At 42.1% G+C, this 19294-nt stretch overlaps 1 protein-coding gene across 1 annotated transcript in view; it reads right to left on the reverse strand.

Annotated features, from left to right (window-relative positions):
• The window catches only part of rapgef4a (Rap guanine nucleotide exchange factor 4a), a 200261-nt gene that overhangs the window by 150828 nt on the left and 30139 nt on the right, over window positions 1-19294 (reverse strand). Inside the window, exons 2-4 of the mRNA XM_055637971.1 lie at window positions 14246-14388; window positions 10719-10807; window positions 7611-7757 (exon numbers count right to left, since the gene is read on the reverse strand). Coding sequence (XP_055493946.1) covers window positions 7611-7757; window positions 10719-10807; window positions 14246-14388 — 379 coding nt within the window. The remainder of the gene's footprint in view (window positions 1-7610; window positions 7758-10718; window positions 10808-14245; window positions 14389-19294) is intronic.

Genomic DNA, 19294 nt, shown 5'->3' on the forward strand with positions numbered 1-19294 from the left:
TGGGACAAAGAGATATATATATATATATTATATGTATGCATGTGTGTGTGCATATATACTTGTATATATATATATATATATATATATTATATGTATGCTTGTGGTATGTGTATATATATATATACACACTGAACTTTTATTTTCTCTCTTGTTTATCATATTGTTTACAGTGTACTATGTTTACATTTTCTATTGTGCTGCAGCAAGTAAGAATGTCATTGTTCTATCTGGGCCACATGACAATAAAACACTCTTCACTAAGATGCTTGCCACAAGACTATAGGTGGCAGCAGAGAGCAAGCTACAACAAATATCGTAAGAATTACGAAAGCTGAGATTTGATGCCACATAATCAAAATATTAGATTTTGTACCAATTTTTATCAGGTCTTCCACGCCATAATTTAGAACCACAAATAGATTATGGTTCAACTCTGCTTGCTTCTGGCAACCTTATAGGATCATACAAAGCTATTCAGTAATTCCATCATTTCAACCTGTTCATGTCTCAACAGGAACAAACTTTTTTCCTCCCCTTCTCCAGCCCACAATCATAATTTCTGATATGATTCCTCTTGGACTTCAAATGCCTCCTTTACATCATGGATGTGCATTCCCTCACCAGGCAAACCCAGTTTCAGATAAAAACCCAGTAAGCAGTAGGGGTCAGTATCGCTATAGGGTTTAAATATAGTGCAGGACCTCAGGAACATTCAAATGAAATGGTAAACATCATCAACTCGGAAAAACAGTCAGGAACGAGGTTATGATCAATGTTTCACTTGAATAAAATCTCAATTTGTCAAGGACATGGCTACTAGACACACCAATAGCCAATTCTTGTCTCAGGTGACCACATCCTTCCAAGTTTAGTTAAAAGATGTGTAGTTCTAGGAAGGGGAAAACAATCTGTAGTTGTGTATTCTAAGTGAATGCAAATTTGTTTCAGGCGATAGAAGGACAAACACATGGATTAGGTTGATATGTTTAAATTGTAATGCAACCTTGAAGTTACTGAGTTAACGTGACATAACTTCGTCCAAAGGATAACAAACCTTTGGAATGCTTTATCCAAAAGGCTGTGGAAGAAGAATTGCTGAAACTATTCCAAAGATTTTCAATATTAAAAGAATCAAGCGACATGGTGGTATTTCAGAAAAGTGGCACAGAGGTAAAAGACCAGGCATGATCCACTTAGCAGAACAGGCACGAGGACTAAATGGCCTATTTATGCACCCGTATTTGTATTGAACAGTCAGATATTTACTGAAAATTCCATCTGAAGACATAGAATAACAACTTCTTCTCACTATACATTTTCTTTCTCCTCTCCTTGATGTTATCTATTCTTAAAAGTGTACATTTTAATTAATTATTATATCTCAACTACAATTGTGATATTCCTAAAATACAGAACTTCTGCTGAAGTTAACATTATATTGATTGCAATTCCATCAAAGAAATTCACGTACTTATTTTGTCACGGACATTCATGATATTCCAGCTAGTATAGCAATCACTTGCGCAATCGCAGTGAAATGTTTTTTAAAGTTTGCTTTCCTCCTGTTTATGTCTTTATGAATTCAACATGATTGGTTGGTCAACCTGTTTGATCATATTCAATTACTAAACACTAAAGATCTGCCTTGAACCGATAGCTTACAATAACAGACATCTAAATGAGAAAACGCTGCATCAGAGATTTAAAAAAAGGCTACATCAGAAATCATCATAATTCTTAATATGGGAGTGGCAAAAACTCCTGTACATTTTCTCACTTTCAAAACATTACTGTACAACTTCCAAATCATCTCATAAATACCAAATGTCCAGAAGATATGCATTGCCACCTGTGTTTATATCGATCTGGGGGCTTCAATGGTCAAATTAGACAATCAGATCAATTTTCCGCAGAGTGGAAATATCAAAGACCAGAGGGCACAGCTTTAAGGTGAGAGGGGTAATGTTTAATGGAGATGTGTGGGGCAAGTTTTTGTTTACACAGAAGGTGGTGGTGCCAGAAACGGGCTGCCAGGGGTGGTGGCAGTGGCAGGTATGATGTGGCGTTTAAGAGACTTTTAGATAGGCACATGGATATGCATGGAATCAAAGGATAGATCATGTGCAGAAAGATGAGATTAGTCTATTTTGGCATCATGTGGTCAGAGGACCTGTTCCTATTCAGTACTGTTCAATGTTCTGTATTACTTAGATATTGTATCCAGTTTTGAAATCCTGATTAACATATTAATTCCCAAAAAATATTGAATTGCTCCAAGACTGCAGTGGCCATATTCCAATTGTATTCCTCAAAGGTAGTATGGCAGGATGATCACTGGCCAAGGTCCATATGATATTATCACCATTTATATTTGCAGGCATTGTTCCAACTACCCAATAATAAATGTTGTGAAATGTCTGCACAGGTTCAGGTGAGTGAGAGCCAGTTACAAAATTGTGCCATCTACCATATAAATGTTTGATCATAAAAAGATCCAATGTAGCCAGCACTGCAAGTGATCACTTTCCAGCTGCAGCCTCAACACTGATCCCATCTCCTTCACTTTCATTCAACTGTGATGGCCCTCCGACCGCAATGCTATATTTTTCCTGTAGCTACAATGAATTTTGTTTACTTTTATGTTTTTGCATTACTTCCTAAATTTTCTCCCTATAAATCTTGTCAATGACTCATTGAGTTGAGGTTTCTTCAAGCTATCAGAGTTCGAGCTGTCACTACTGCAAATTATGGGCAACTTTTCTTCCATATAATTATAATTCTTTTACAAGCACCTGTGCAAATTAAAGCCAAATCTACAAATAATAAATAACAAGGGACAATATACCATTAGGGGTGGCTCAGTGGTAGATTTGCTGCCTTACAACGCCAGAGACCCAGGTTTGATCCTGACTACGGGTGCTGTCTGTATAAAGTTTGTACGTTCTCTCTGTGACCGCGTAGGTTTTCTCCAAGTGCTCTGGTTTCCTCCAACACTCCAAAGACCTACAGGTTGGTAGGTTAATTGGCTTCAGTAAGAATTGTAAATTGTCCCTAGTGTGTAGGGTAGTGTTAGTGTATGGGGATCACTGGTCAGCGCAGACTCGGCAGACCAAAGAACCTATTTCCGCTCTGTATCTCTAAAAAGTGCAGGAGTAGCACAAATTGAATTAAATAATATTCAGAAAGTATTTGCAGAAACATATTTAACGAACTTTGACCACTACTCAGTGCAATTTTCTAATGAAAGGAGAGCACAGGCTTCAAGATTAGAAACAGATTCAATTAATCATTTAATTGTTGTGTTATCTCCTGAGAGTTCACTCTGGACTGTGCCTGGGAACCTTTATATAGAATCATCCAATCTTTCCTAAACAAAAGTGCGAGCATTGCTACCATAATTATAAAATCTCCACATATGCTTCAGTGTAATCTGTCTCAGTACAACACAGAATGAATGCTGGATTTATCTGATCAATTTAACTTACAAATTTTACCAGAGGTACAAGGTGAGCAATATGCTTTTAAAACATTCGCCAAAATTATTAACATATTGATCAATGAATAAACAACTTAGAAATGCATTTATTAGGCAAACAACATTAAAAAAATCAGTCATAACAAAACTAGAATTGCTCACATATCATGTTTGAAAAAAATGAATTCATACATTTTTCCTTTGATTCTGCTTTACCATTCATCAAGGTAACAGCTGATATTCGACCTCATTTATCTAGGTATGTTGCAAAACTTACCTTCAGCGGTGCTGCAGATCTGTCGCTGCCCGTGTGCGCGACTTTGGCGCCTTTGAGGGGGGGGCGGGTTTAAAATGTCTTGTTTCTCCAGCCTGATGAAATCGATTTCTGTCAGGCTGTTTAGCTGCTAAAGAATAATCGCTTTGACTGCCGTTTTATTACGTTTCTTTTAAACTGCACTGAATATTTTACGAACAGGAGTAAATTAAAAATAATCTTCTAAAGCCGTCAACACCGACAACGGGGACGGATTTCATGTACGGGACAGGTAAAGGAAAGACGTTTATTTTATATATAAACTTGCTTCTAAGGATGCGTTTAATCAAAATTTCACGTTGCGAAAATGTCATTATGTAAATATATGAACCGGCAGTATTTTTCCTGCTGATATGAGGTTTAAATTCACTGCAACCGCAACGTTCCAAACCAGCGCATTCCACAAAAACCCACTCGCAAGATGATTAAAATGGCCATTAATTTATGGGAATTAAACACTAAATTCCTTCCATTTGGCCTATAAATTCATGACCATGAGATTTTAAAATCATGTTATATTGTGAATTATTGTGTGAATGTTATTTGGACACTTAGGCTATTTAAAAATGTTAACTTTTTCTTAAGAAATTGATAGATGTTTAGATCTAGTAATAGAATGTTGTAATTAGCTACAATTGGGTAATTAACTAATTATATGCTTTAATTTCAGGTCATCCAAGTAAGATTGTTTCATATTTGTTTCAGAATGCTTCAATCTATAATAACTGAAAATTTCATTCAGTTCTCTTAATTTTTAAGAAAGTTAAGGGCTTTTGACTGTCCTTGATCACAGCTTTTGAGTTAAGTCAATGGAAAAGCAATAGGGAACAAGATGCTAATTTCCGAGTATGAAAATGGCCATAACATTTTTAATACTTTTGTGTTAGAGGACTAAACGTGCATGTATATCTAACCTATAATGCCTGAATAAAGAAACTGGTTATTCATGACTTTTGGTGCCTCTACATTTGTAACTTTCATACCCTCTTTAACAAATACATCTGACAGAAAATCAGTTTGATCGAGATGATCAGTAACCAGTCAAAAACAAGTGAATAATAATCCTAAATAAACCTAAACGCATTTATTGTCCTCTTTCCAAGTATCAAATACAACCCCGAGCTTTGATCTTAGATGGCAATTCCAAGAAGGTATCAATGTAACTGATAGTTTGCTCACATGTCAAGTTTCAGGAGGAGCTCACTCATCTAATTTACTCATCAGAGAATGAGAATGGTGCTTGTAGTGATTTTTCATCCACAGTTCTAAATTAGCATTTAGAATGCAGCCACATGAAAATTATTTGTACCCTGAACTGTGATATAGAGATCTCCACCATTTATGATTTTTTTAAAAAACATAAATTTGATAAGCTTGTGGATGCTAAATTAAAGTTCCAGATTGATTTTCATTACATGTAATGTAGTTATTGGCAGCTGAGTTTATAAATCTAGAGCCACTTAAAACAACCTAACAATCTTAGAAACCAAGATCATACTATGGACATTTTTTTGAAATAATCTATACATAACTAATCTTGTTTTCTTCCGGTTTGGCGGTCTTTCTATTTGCGCAAAAACGGTTCGCGATAGCGCTATGATTTTTCACCAGTTCCAATCGATTGAATATCGTAAAAGTTAGCGAGGTTTAATAATCTTAAAAACCGCGGGTGTGCAGACCGATCTCTTCTCCTGCCAGTCGGCGCAATGCGGATTAGACTGTTCCCCTGTCACTCCCTGGGATGGTCCGCCTCTTCCTGTGTCATCGCATCTTTACAGGAGCTGAAGGTGGCCGGCGGAGGTTTCCAACCGGACTTTCGGAGGGACCTCAAGCAGCCCAGCCCCAAGCAGCAGCCCCGCCCCAAGCAGCAGCCCCGCATCGGAGACCTGGCCAGGCCCAGCCAGCGTGGGAGACCAGCCCAGCATGGGAGACCCAGCCCAGCCCAGAGTCGGAGACCCAGCCCAGCCCAGAGTCGGAGATGTTGCCGATGTCGCCAAATGGAAAGTGGAGACTCTGATCCCGGCGGAGGAGAATGACCAGCGCCCGCTGTGAGTCACCATCGCACTGCCAATTCCAGCCACTACCCCCCCCTTGCGGCTCCTCCCCCCCCCCTCCGCATGGCTCTTCTCCCCTTTTCTCCCTCCTCCCCCTACCCCCATGGCTCTTCCCCCACAAGCCCCCCTGCCCACACCACCCCCCCACCCACAAACCCCGAGCCACACCCCCCCCCCCCCCCCCCTCCCCCCCCCCCCCTGCAACAGGTCCTACTTAGTCTAGTAGTAATACAAAACTCTATGGTTATCAGTTACTGGCGTTCTCTGGGATGGGGTTGCCCCATTCCACCAACTACTGCTCTGTGCAAATTATACATTGTGTGTTTTCCCTCCCTTGTATTGATAACACTAAAACCAGAATTAAAGCCAATGGAAAGCTGTATAGAAAGAAAAACATTTCAGTTTATTTTATTTTAATTAATGGTCAAGGTCATGTACATCTGTAACTTCATTCAGAGACCAGAACTCCCAACATTTTCTTTGGGATATAGTTGGCAGTGTGTAGTAGTGCATTTTCTTTTTAGCAGATGTTGATTAGTAGTTGGGATTATCTCTCAGGAAAGCTCTGCTGGCAAGACTGAATACATGCTTTATTAGGCAACTTCCTTGGTCCTTTTTTCCATTAGGCTCTCAGGGTCTGTGCTGATTTATCTGACTGCTATTTATATTTCTGTCTCATATGCAAGGAACTATCAACATGTTGATGGATGTTATGGTGCTTTGAAATCCAACTCAAGCAAAGAATTAAGAACAATTCACATAATTACGTCTATATTTTACCCCGCTGTCTGACTTGTATGACTCTCCTCTCTCTCTCGTGGCAAGCATAAATTCATCAATACTTTTTGTATTTCCTGTTTACAAAAAAGCAGTGGAATTACTGCCTGTGTCTCCCATAAACTTTCCATCTCTCATGCCTGTTATTATTTTCCCTGGGCAATCATCAAAACAATCTGTGGTAAGCTTGCTGCAGTGACCCTAAGATGCTTTCATGAACAGAACATCCCAGATAACAATTAATTTATTTTTTCCCCAACATAAATTACCTGACAAAAGCACCAATTTCCTAAAAACACATTACATAAAAGTTCTGCTTCTGCTAAATTAGATACCCATTGAGTCCATATTTCGTAACCGTTACTCCTGGTTTTGTTTTGTTTTTACAAGTATATATCTCATTACCTTTTGAAACTTAATAATTTAGTTCTGTTCTTTTTAGGCAATCCTCATCAGAACCAACACATTTTGCAATTTATTTTCTCTTCATCTTTGCCCATTCCTAATTGAATTATGTTTCCTGATTCTCGTTGAAATACATTACCAATATTCCAACAAAAGCATAATTAACCAAAAAAAACAAGGAAATGGATTTAATGTTCACCACAAACAAATGCATTTTGATGATGTCATTACCTCAAATTTACTGATTATTTAAATCAGAAGTATTATGATTCTCTGAAATTGTTCTGGAATTAAATTACCCAAATGGGTAATGAAGTATTTTTATTTAAATTGTTAAATTGGTAGAGAGTTCAGCAAATTTGTACTGCCATTGGAGACCAAATTTATACATATGTGAAACATTGAGATATACTTAAACATTAATTCTAATAAAGAAAGCTGTAGAATTCCTGAATCTGCATATGACTGCTATATATTTAATTTCATAAAGGTAACTTAAATATCATCCATGTTAGTACTAAGTTAGCATAGCAAGTGATTGCAGACCTTCAGGATTTAAAGTAGCAATAGATGTTTTCTGGTTTACCTCCCATAGTGCTTTAAAATCTTTCTGTTCAATACGAAGAAGCTCACTGTACTCCTTGGTGACAATAGTAGCATGGCGAGGAGTATTGTCGAGAATCGATTCTCCAAAAGCTGTTCCAATTCCCAGAGTACAGAGTATGACAGAATCCTTTCAAAAATCAGAAACCAGAAATACTAAATTAAAAAAATGCCAAAATATTTTATTTCCGATTAATAAAGTACAATCACTGCAGTGGTCCTCCCCAGCTTATGAACGCCTGACTTATGCAAAGCCCGTGCTTATGAAACAGCACTTGGGCGACCAGCACAATGGATTTGCCGGCTTTGATTTCTTCTGCTGCCTGTGAACTCAGTTTGCAGCCACACTTCTGCAAGCTGTTGGGTTTTCAAACTGTTCACAGGAAAGGAACCCAGCCACAGCCTGGGGACGATGTATATTACATCCTCACAATATGAATCGCTTCATTTCACAAGTTGCACTTCTACTATTCAAAATCATCTTGTATCGTCACTTGTGGACAAGAATCCAAGCATGATGACTCATGGGTCTAGCGTCAGGAGAAGAAATGTGGGAATTAGAGGATGGAGACTTGGGGTGAGTGTGGTATGAAGTTGGAGGGTAGCATAAGGTGGAATTTCTGTGGGTGAATGAAAATGCTTGAAGGGTCCCGACAACAAGCTTTGGACCATGAAATAAAGTCAGTTCAGAAATGAACATAGAGCTCTAACCAATACTTCACATATTTTGGAGGCAAGAAATTGGGACGCTGAATATGAACATGGGAGGTGATGCTAGGAGTAAGGATATGAAATCCATAAAAGGAATGTGGCCAGGTATCCAGCGAGCCGAACCTAGTAATCTGGGGTGACTATGGATGAAGGAAGGAGCTGCAACCTGTAGGATGCTACTCTGGGCTCAGGGGAACTACTATCCTGCTGCACCCTCATTCAGGTAAGAAATGTTAACACGTTTTTGGTATAAGTAGCATATACTCATTGCAATTTTTATAACTACAAAGCAATCTTTCACTATATTCCTTACACAGATAATACCTCCGTTATTTTGTTATGCAAAGGGTCAAATGTCGGGAGGTTCACACAGTTACAGTAATGTTTTTAAATTACTATGTACATTAGGCCATGCTAGGTCTTATACCAATCTAGGAATTTGTTCTCAAACAGATCACAATGATGGCCCCAATGATGAAGCATCAGCTCAACAGGATGACTAACAACTCCAATTTCTTAATGTAATAAAAAGGAGCTGCAGACGCTGGTTTGTACCAAAGATAGACACAAAATGGTGGACTAACTCAGCAGGTCCGGCAGCATCTCTGGAGAAAATAGACGTTTCGAGTCAGGACCCTTCTTCAGACTGCTCTGGAGAAAATGGATAGATGACTTTCGGGTCAGGATTGAGTGTAGAAGGGTCCCAACAGAAACTGTCACCTATCCATTTTCTCCAGAGATGATTCCTCACCCGTTGAGTTACTCCAGCATTTTATGTCTAACTACAATTTCTTGTTTTCTGCATTAGAAACCTACACTAAACCTTTTAGAACACTGTTTAATCATTTGCAAGAGAATTGCAGCCATTTCTGGATACTAGACCTAAAAGAAGAACCTGAGCATTTGCAAAGGATGTATTACTGGAAGATTATCAGAGATGAGAGTTAAATGGAGAGATAAGACAAAATGATGTTATTCTCCTTAGATCAGATTAGAGGGAGATCGAATGGAAAAATTCAAAATCATGATGAATTAAAAAGTCTGCACCAAGATGTTGAAGGGCCATTAATCAGAGAATGGGTAAAATCCATTAATCAGAGAATGGGTAAATCAGTTCAGATCAGTTTTTATTTGTCATATGTAGGTTGACACAGGGTCAACGGTACAAGACAAAACCTGTTTTTGACAAGACAACGGGTCACCTCAGCAATGATATAGACAACGGGTCACCTCAGCAAACTAATTTATTGCAGCAAACTAATTTGCCTGAAAAAATGTGGTGGAAGGAAATTAAATAAAAGTGTTCAGAAGAAAATTGAACAAATAGTTGGCGGATAATTTGCAGATCTATTAGGAAAAAGAGATGGGAATAATTTATTTCAAATAGCCAGCCCAAGCAGAATAGAGCAAATGTTCATATGTGGTATCTTTGTGTGTAGGAAAAAACCGCAGATGCTGGTTTAAATCGAAGGTAGACACAAAATGCTGGAGTAACTACACTGAGTCTATCTTTGTAAGACTCGCTGGTTTCACAAGTGTGGGATTGGATGAACTGAAATACAATAAACATGTTGCACAATAATAAATATAAATTAAGATCTTTGGCTGATTCTGCAGAACACACGGATTGTAATGAATGTAGACGTAAGAAGGTCATTAGAGTTAAAATAGATTTAGTTTAATTGAATGGTAAAACAGCTTGAAGCCACTGAATTGCTGAGTCCCTTTCCTGTGAGCTTCCCTTCCCATCCCTGAGATGGGTGACCGGTCATGACCCACTGAAGTTATTCAAATTGGCTTAATTCTATGGAATTAACTGGGGACATGAACATGGCAGACATCTTTCTGCCTCACCAAGAATCATCAAAGAAAACAAGCTCATTCTGCAAGTACGATATAAGTGCACCTCTGATGCTGGAATTTTCAGAAAACAGCATCCTTTCAAATAATATGAAATGATATTAACACAGTTAGCGTACAGAACAACTTACATTCACAGTAAAGACTGCTGTAATAGAGCAGAAACAAGAAACAAGATGCTAGTTTGCACAAACGGCCACAAAGTGCTGGAGTAACTCAGCGGGTCAGGCAGCATCTCTGGAGAACATGGAGAGGTGGCAATTCGGTTCAGGATCCTTCTTCAGACTGATTGGGGGGGGGGGGGGGGGGGGGGGGGGGGGGGGGGGTAGTGCATTGGGAAATTGTATTATTTAATTTACTTGACACAAAAGTAAATATCAATTTCAATTTAATTTTTTTCCTGAATGTTATAACTATTGCTCCAATATTAAATACATAATTTTGTACACAAAATTGGCAAAGCTTTAAATATCCCAAAACCAAGAACAATGGGTCAATTGAACAAAACACTCCCTTTTACCTGTAAGTTGGCTGTTTCTGATACTTTAACATCCAAGGATCCAGCTAATACAGCATACCAACACGTCCCAATATCTCCTTGACGAAACACTAGGAAGCAAACATATAAAGGAGCATTGTGTAATGTGGTATGAAATTGTTTTTTTGGCAGCCAGTAAGCACAGACTGAAATACGTAGAAGTGATTTTATGACCTGTACTTTACTCCATGGTTCTAGTCAATCTGTTTTCTAATCTTAGACAGCCAAATCATAAAACCATTCAGCTGCCAATTCAGCTGCTGTTTGACAGCAGAAACAAAGAAAAACCTTAAAAGATAAATAGAAAAGAAATTGTATAAAATTTACATGAGCCTAAACAGACGGATGGTCGTGCAAGCCAGTCTTTGAAAGGACATTAGGCTACAAATCAAGGAGAAGCTGGTCAATGACTGAAATACTGACACTTGAAGGTGGACGCTGAGCATGAGTGTCTAGTTTAGTTTAGAGATACTACATGGAAACAGGCCTTTTGGCCCAGCGAGTCTGTGCTGTCCCATATACTAGTTCTATCCTGCACATTAGGGACAATTTACGAACCAAATTAACCTACAAACCTACATGTCTTTAAAATGTGAACCTCACGGTACTGCACTTCAAGGCAGCACAGTAGCGCAGCAATAGAGTCACTGTCTTACAGCGCCAGAGACCCGGGTTCGATCCTGACTACGGACACTATCTGTACATAGTTTGCAATTTCTCCCTGTGACCGCATGGACTTTCTCCGGGTGTTCCGGTTTCCCCCCACATCCCAAAGATGTGCTGGTTTGTAGGTTAATTGGCTTCTGTAAATTGTCCCTTGAGTATAGGATAAAACTAGTGTACAGGGAGATTGTTGGCTGGTACAGACTCAATGGGCTGAAGGGCCTATTTCCACATTGTATCCGTAAAACTAAAAACTAAAATATTATCCAAGTTAAAATTGTACAGGACGTCAGGCTTAGAATGCCCTACAAGAACAGAGGATATCAAAGATTAAAATTAATGTAAGATTTCTCACGCTTTGATGAAATTCTGATGTCTATAGAGTACATTTATAGTTTATGTGAAGTGTTGGTCAATCTTGATTTGTTTCACATTGGTGACAGAGGTCATTAAAGATTAATATGGCTCAGATAAATATCAGCCAAATGAGGCTCATGGAACTTGCTTCTTAATAGCCTTTATTCCGGCTTCTAGCCATGTGACTGGTTCTGAAAAAGCAATCAAGCATGGAGAATATGTGGCACTGTAAATAACTGACCTAGAAATTGGTTGATTAGATATGGGGAACAATACATGCCGAAACAAACAAGCTTGAGGCACACACAACATTGGTCCTCAACTAAACAAGTCTGTATATGTCTGCTGGGGATCCTTGGTAGCTATCCATCAGAAGATATTTCAATTATGCTGTGGGAAAATAAAGCTCTTCCACCCATGGTTCAAGTTAACAGAATGAAATAACTCATTTATTCTGGGATTCTTCGTTCGCCTCTTCTATTCAAACCAGTATGTTTTCCTGTTAATCCCCCAACCCAGTTCAACTTCATGTTTTGGCAGGAACTGCAGATGCTGGTTTACACCGATGAGAGACCTAAAACATTGGAGTAACTCAGCAGGTCAGGCAGCACCTCTGGAGAAAAGGAATAGGTGACGTTTCAGGTTGAGAAGAAGGGTCTGAAAAAAGGTCTCGATCTGAAATGTCGCCTATTGCTTTTAAAAAATGAGTCTCTCAACAATCCCATTTTTGGCCTCCCTCCTACCTGCAGATGTTGGTGTTCTGAAGTCATCATTAGTGACAGATGTCATGGGCTTCAGAGGTGCTATTGGTAGAGATGAGTGACTGGAGTGTATTTTGTACATGATGCACACTTTAATTAAAGAGCACATTAGTAAAGAAAACAAATGTTTTGGTTTGTGGATGGGATACCAGTCAAGGGGACTGCTTTGTCCTGCATATTTTAAGTGTTGGTGCTGCATTCATCGAGAACAGTGGAGATAAACATCGGAATATAGCAGGTGCTAAAATTTTTATCAGGATGCATCACAGCTTGGTTTGGGAACAGCTCCATCGCAAGAAATTGCAGCGAATTGTGGACGCAGCCCAGACTATCACACAAACCAACCTCCCTTCTATTGACTCCATTTATACCTCATGCTTCCTCGGCAAGGCCAGCAGCATAATCAAGAATGAGTTGCACCCTGGCCACTCCCTCTTCTCCCATCAGGCAAAAGGTATGGAAGTATGAAAATGCACACCACCAGATTCGGGGACAATTTCTTCCCAGCTGTGATCAGGCAACTGAATCGTCCTACTACAACCAGAGAGCAGTACTAAACTACTATCTACCTCTTTGGTGACCCTTGGACTACCTTTGATCGGACTTCGCTGGCATTATCTTGCACTAAACGTTTTTCCCTTATCATGTATCTATACACTGTAAATGGATCGATTGTAATTATGTATTGTCTTTCTGCTGACTGGTTAGCATGCTACAAAAAAGCTTTACACAGTACTTTGGTACACGTGACAATAAACAAAACATCTTCATACAATGTCTGCTGAATATAATGTCATGTTAAACTAATTTCCTCAGTATGTGATCAATATCACTCCATTTCTTGCATATCCACATGCCTATCCAAAACATTTAAACATCACTATCATATCTGCTTCCACCACTACTCTGGCATTGCGTTCCAGGCACCCACCACCCTGTGTGAAAAGATTTGTTCCGCACATCATCTTTAAACATTTCCCCTCTCACTCTCCATTCTTTGTGAGGGGGGGGGGGGGGGGGGAGAGAGGGGGGGGGGGGGGGGTGTAGATTAGGAGGAGGGGGAGAGGAGGAAGCGATTGGGCAGCTGAGAACGCGTCAACCAAACGACATCAGCGTCCTAAGTGCAGAGGTCTTCACGTAACCATGAAGGTCTGTTTTCTGGGGGGACGGGGGGGGGGGGGGGGGGGGGGGGGGTGAGGGCAGAGAGAGGGGCAGAGACAGAGAAAAAAGGGGAGAGACAGAGAGGGCAGAGACAGAGAGACGGCTGGCACCATCCCAAACCCCGGGTTTGGCCCTCACTCCAGCTCCAGGCCCTGCTCCAGCCCAGGCTCTGCTCTAGCCCAGGCTCTGCTGAGGACCCCGAGCGAGGCGGCGGGCGAACTTGGAGGCAGATTGGTCGGCATGTTGACATTGTGACGTCAAGCAGCTCGTGAGTCTGATTTAGATTTTAAAAATGAGTGAGGGGGGGGGGGGGGGGGGGGGAGAGGATTTTATTAAAAAACATGTACATAAAAATGTCCAAATGTTTTGAGGAGTGGATGATTGAATGTAAAAGTGAAATCACTAGCAAAATGGGAAAAATCTCGGAGAATTTCGGAATTGTTTTGGCGTAGCAAGGAATCAAAGGCCGAATCTGGCACAGACACAGACACAGACACAGACACAGACACAGACAGTTTTAATATATAGATAGATATATATTGTGATAAATAATAGTTGGTGACTTACATGTTACACCTTTCTCCAGATTTTCGTAATACCCACACAGGCAGATTTGGTATAGAAGATTGGGATGAAATTTCTCAAATGCCTTCACTTCTTTTAGCCGGGTAAATATTATGTCAACATCTTCACCAGAGCGCTCTGTAGGCCTGAGAAAAAATAAATAATTCCCACTGATGACAAGCTTTATAGGCAGAGCTAGTCAGCAGCAGAGTAATTATTTTTCAAGAATATAAAGATCAGAGTTAAAAAAATAATTGGAAACCAATGTAAAATCAAAACCTCAATTTTCAGGAAATCTGAAAATGTTGGAAACCCTCAGTAGATCAGCCAGCACCTGCAGAAGGAGATGCATAGAGTCATAGAGCACAGAAAGAGGCACTTCGATCTATCACACCAATGCCAACCTTATTGTCCATCTACACTAATCCTTTTTGCTCTCATTAAGACTGTAACTATCCTTCTCACCTACGTTCCTCATTGTTTTATATAACTCTATAAGCTCTAAAAGGTGTCACCCCTCAACCATGTGAAAGCAACTCAACTGAAAACAGCCTCAGCTTATCCAGCCTTTACTTATTACTCAGGCCTCCAGTGCCGATTGCATCCCCATGAATCTTCTCTGCATCTTTTCAAGCTTAATGGTATCATTCTTATAGCTAAATGACCAGAACTGATCCCACAATACATGGTTCCACAATAAACTTGGAGCTGTAACATGGCATCGCAATATACTTGTAGACTAGTGCATATTCCTTTAACATAGTGACCTCACCACTACTGACCACTCCCCATATCACCAGTATAATTGTAACCTCCCCGCCTCTAGATCGCTCTCTAGCTCCGGTGACAGACCACGGACAGCTAGGGCAGTAATGTGTACGAGTAGTGTGATAGTAATAAAAACAGTAGTGAAGACATAGTGCATTTTGACTCGTCTTTACATGGTGTCATAGTAGTACCTTGCACCTCCTGTTTATCGGGTTTTATTTCTTTTTTAGCCCAGTTCCCTACCCTTTAGTGTTTCTCTACCGTGCCCTACCATGGCCAACTCTTGTCGCAAGCCTGATATGCTGGTCTTTGACTCCGACATTGCCCATCGGTGGGCTGTCTTCCGACGCGATTTTGAGCACTACATTGCTATTGCCCATCCTAATGCCACCCCTGCAACGCAGTCGCACCTGCTCCTAAACTTATCTGGCCCGGAGGCCCTGGAACGATCGGAGTGGTTTGAATACGTTGATGGTGAGGATGCTCGGGACCCGGTATGTCTTTTGGCTAAGTTCACCGGTCTGTGCGACAGTCCCACCAACTGCATTCTAGAGCGATTTAAGTTTTTCACTAGGCGCCAGAACCCCGGTGAGCACATTGACACCTACATTGCCGCGCTACGGCATCTGGCACGGCGTTGCCGCCTGGATGCGCTGACCCCCGAGCAAATGACCCGGGATGTCCTGGTGTTCAGTCTCCAGGACAAGAAACTGCGGGCTGAACTTCTAAGGAAGCCCGAACTGATTTGACAGAGGCTCTGCATGCCTCTCGCATCGCTGCAGTCCCTGGTCCGGGATGAGCTTGTGCTGCATGACGGAGTGGTGGTGAAGGGCCACAAGGTTGTGGTGCCTGCTGCGCTGCTGGACCACTACTTTCAAACCGCCCACAGCGGCCATCCCGAGGCCGAGGCCACTCTGTCCCAGGCACAGAGCCAGTTCTACTGGCCCGGCATGGCCCCGGACATCCGGTAGAGGGTCTCCGCCTGCTCCACCTGCAATAGTCTCTCTCCCCACCAGCAACGGCAGCCGCTTCAACAACAGCCTGCCCCTGATCTGCCATGGATGGCAATCGCCACTGACATCTTCGAGTGGCGTGGCAAGCACTTCCTGGTCCTTGTGGATTCCTACTCCAGCTGGTTCGAGGTGGATCAGCTCACCTCCCTCACATCTGCTGCTGTCATTGGGAAGCTACGCCACCACTTCGCGACCTTTGTCTCCCCTGCGAGTTTGCAGTCGGACAACGGTAGCCAGTTTTCCAGTGTGGAGTTCCGCGATTTCGCTGCCACCTGGAACTTTCGTCACTTCACCAGCAGCCCCGAGTACCCGCAGAGCAACGGCCTTGCTGAGCGCGCCGTCCGTAGTGCCAAGGAACTGCTGGAGCACTGCAGACTTTCCCGGTCGGATTTTCACCTGGCTCTCCTCAACCTCCGCAACATTTCCCGAGACCCTGCCCTGGGCTCGCCTGCTCAGCGACTCACGTCCCGCACCACGCGCCCACCTATCCCTGTATCCCAGCGGTCCTTGGTGCCTTCTGTCCTCCGCCCTGCAGCCGTCCAGGAACGCATTGCCCAAAAGCAAGAAATACAGAAACGCTCCCACGACAAGTCCTGCCGTCCCGTTCAGCGTCTGTTCCCTGGTCAGGTCGTCCGGATGCAGTCCCCCTCCGGACACTACCGACTGGCGGTAGTCGTCGGCTCTGCCGGTTCGCCGCGCTCTTACCTCGTCGACCATGAGGGTACCATCTAGCGCCGATCCAGCCAGCATTTGCTGCTTGTCAATGAGCCGACTCCACCCCCTGATGCCCCTTTTGCCCCCCCAATTTGTTCCTCTCTGCCTGCCTCTCCTCGCATGCCACTCTGCCCTGTCAGCTCCTTGTGCCCCGCTCCCCAGCTGCCAGTCCGCCATCGCCCATTCGTTTGCCCGCCTCTGTGCCGGTTTCCCCTCCCCGGGCTCCCCTCCATTCCTCTCCTGCCCGATCTCCGGCCCGTTCGCCCACTCCCGTTCCCACTCCTGTTGTTCCTGCGGAGGAGGGGGAGGGCAAGTTACGCACTCGCTCCAGGCGCTTGGTCAAGCCACCTGTACGTTACGGGGAATTTGTTTAACTGTTGCCTGACTGTGTGCGCGGTTAACTGCTTGTATGAGTCGTGGCCGCCCTGTCACTGCCGTCCTGCTTTGTTTCCAAGGGAAAGGATGTAGACTAGTGCATGTTCCTTTAACATAGTGACCTCACCACTACTAACCACTCCCCATATCACCAGTATAATTGTAACCTCCCCGCCTCTAGATCGCTCTCTAGCTCCGGTGACAGACCACGGACAGCTAGGGCAGTAATGTGTATGAGTAGTGTGATAGTAATAAAAACAGTAGTGAAGACATAGTGCGTTTTGACTCGTCTTTACAATACTGTAGTTTAGTTCAGAGATACAGCATGGAATAGCATGGAATAGGTACAGAGATACAGCAGGAAACGGGTCATTCGGCCCACCAAGTCCATGCTAACCATCGATCACTCGTTCACACTAGTTAAATGTTATCTAACTTTCATATGCCCTACACACTAGGGGCAATTTGCAGTGGCCAATTAACCTACACTGTACATTTTTGGGATGTGGGAGGAAACCAGAGCACCCGGAGGAAACCCACACGGTCACAGGAAAAATGTGTATACTCCACACAGACAGCGCCAGAGGTTACGATTGAACCTTGACCAGGTGTCTGGCACTGAGGCAGCAGCTCCACCGTTTGCTCCACTCTGCCGCCCGAAACTCCTGTACTCAATATCTAGACCTATGAAAGCAAGCTTGCCAAATTTGATTTATACTCTCTTGGTTTATACTCTCTAGAATTTAGAAGATTGAGAGGGGATCTTATAGAAACTTACAAAATTCTTAAGGGGTTGGACAGGCTAGATGCAGGAAGATTGTTCCCGATGTTAGGGAAGTCCAGGACAAGGGGTCACAGCTTAAGAATAAAGGGGAAATCCTTTAAAACCGAGATGAGAAAAACTTTTTCACGCAGAGAGTGGCGAATCTCTGGAATTCTCTGCCACAGAGGGTAGTTGAGGCCAGTTCATTGGCTATATTTAAGAGGGAGTTAGATGTGGCCCTTGTGGCTAAGGGGATCAGGGGGTATGGAGAGAAGGCAGGTACGGGATACTGAGTTGGATGATCAGCCATGATCATATTGAATGGCGGTGCAGGCTCGAAGGGCCGAATGGCCTACTCCTGCACCTAATTTCTATGTTTCTATGTTTCTAAATGCAACTACGTGGATGATTGCTTAAAATCCAAGTCTACTGAGCAGGAAGCAATTCAACCAGTATAACATTTGATTTCCCTCTGCATTGAGGGAGGATTCACACTTTCTAAGTGGAGTAGCGACAATTGTGAAAGAATTCCACCAGATGACAGAGCCAAAAAAAACAGAGAGTTTGATTTGGACAGAGACAATCTGCCAATGGAAAGTGCATTGGGAGTTACTAATGTTGTACAAATGAAATATGTTAACACAAAAGAAAATCCTGCGGATGAAGTTTCTCGAGGACTGACAGCGAACCGCTTCTTAAGCGATAAGAGATGGATCAATGAACTAAAGTCTTTCTGTAAGCTAGACAGAGAATGGCCAAAGCTTGAGCTGGGATTTGAAATCTCTGCTAATGATCCAGAAATTAAATCAAACTTAATGGTGAACTTTATTGCTAAAAATCCTGTTATTCTCTCGAAGGATTTTCACACTTCAACATTGCTGTTATAACACATCCATGAGCTGATCGGACATGGAGGAAGAAGTTTCATGCTATCAAAGCTTGGGACCGTTATGTTTCAGACTATATACTGGGTATCATGCCTGATTTTAAGGATTTAGTGCGCACAGTACGAGTTTAAACTAAAGACAGTGTTTTAATAAGCTCAATAATCAAGTTTTGCTTGCTTCTAGAAGGCGAAAGTGAAGATGGAAGAGTCGATGAAGAATTCTGAAGGCGGATATATAGTGCATGCTATTTTTCTCGTTAGTATAGTGGTTAGTATCCCCGCCTGTCACATGGGAGACAGGGGTTCAATTCCTTGACTTTTTGCTTTTGATAGATGTTAAGCCTTCATGGCTACTGTAACGGGTATAGCTTGGACCCAATAGGTGCACAGAATCAGGCAGGTATAATTGGTAATGAACTTTATTACGATACTGTAACCCAGAGTAGTAACACAGGAATGTGTACACCGTACTCACACAGAGGCTCAGGATTGAGCGAGGGTTCCGAAGAGGGGCAGGCAGGAGACGTAGTCGG

Source organism: Leucoraja erinacea, chromosome 7, assembly GCF_028641065.1.
Source record: "Leucoraja erinacea ecotype New England chromosome 7, Leri_hhj_1, whole genome shotgun sequence".
NCBI classification, from domain to species: Eukaryota; Metazoa; Chordata; class Chondrichthyes; order Rajiformes; family Rajidae; genus Leucoraja; species Leucoraja erinaceus.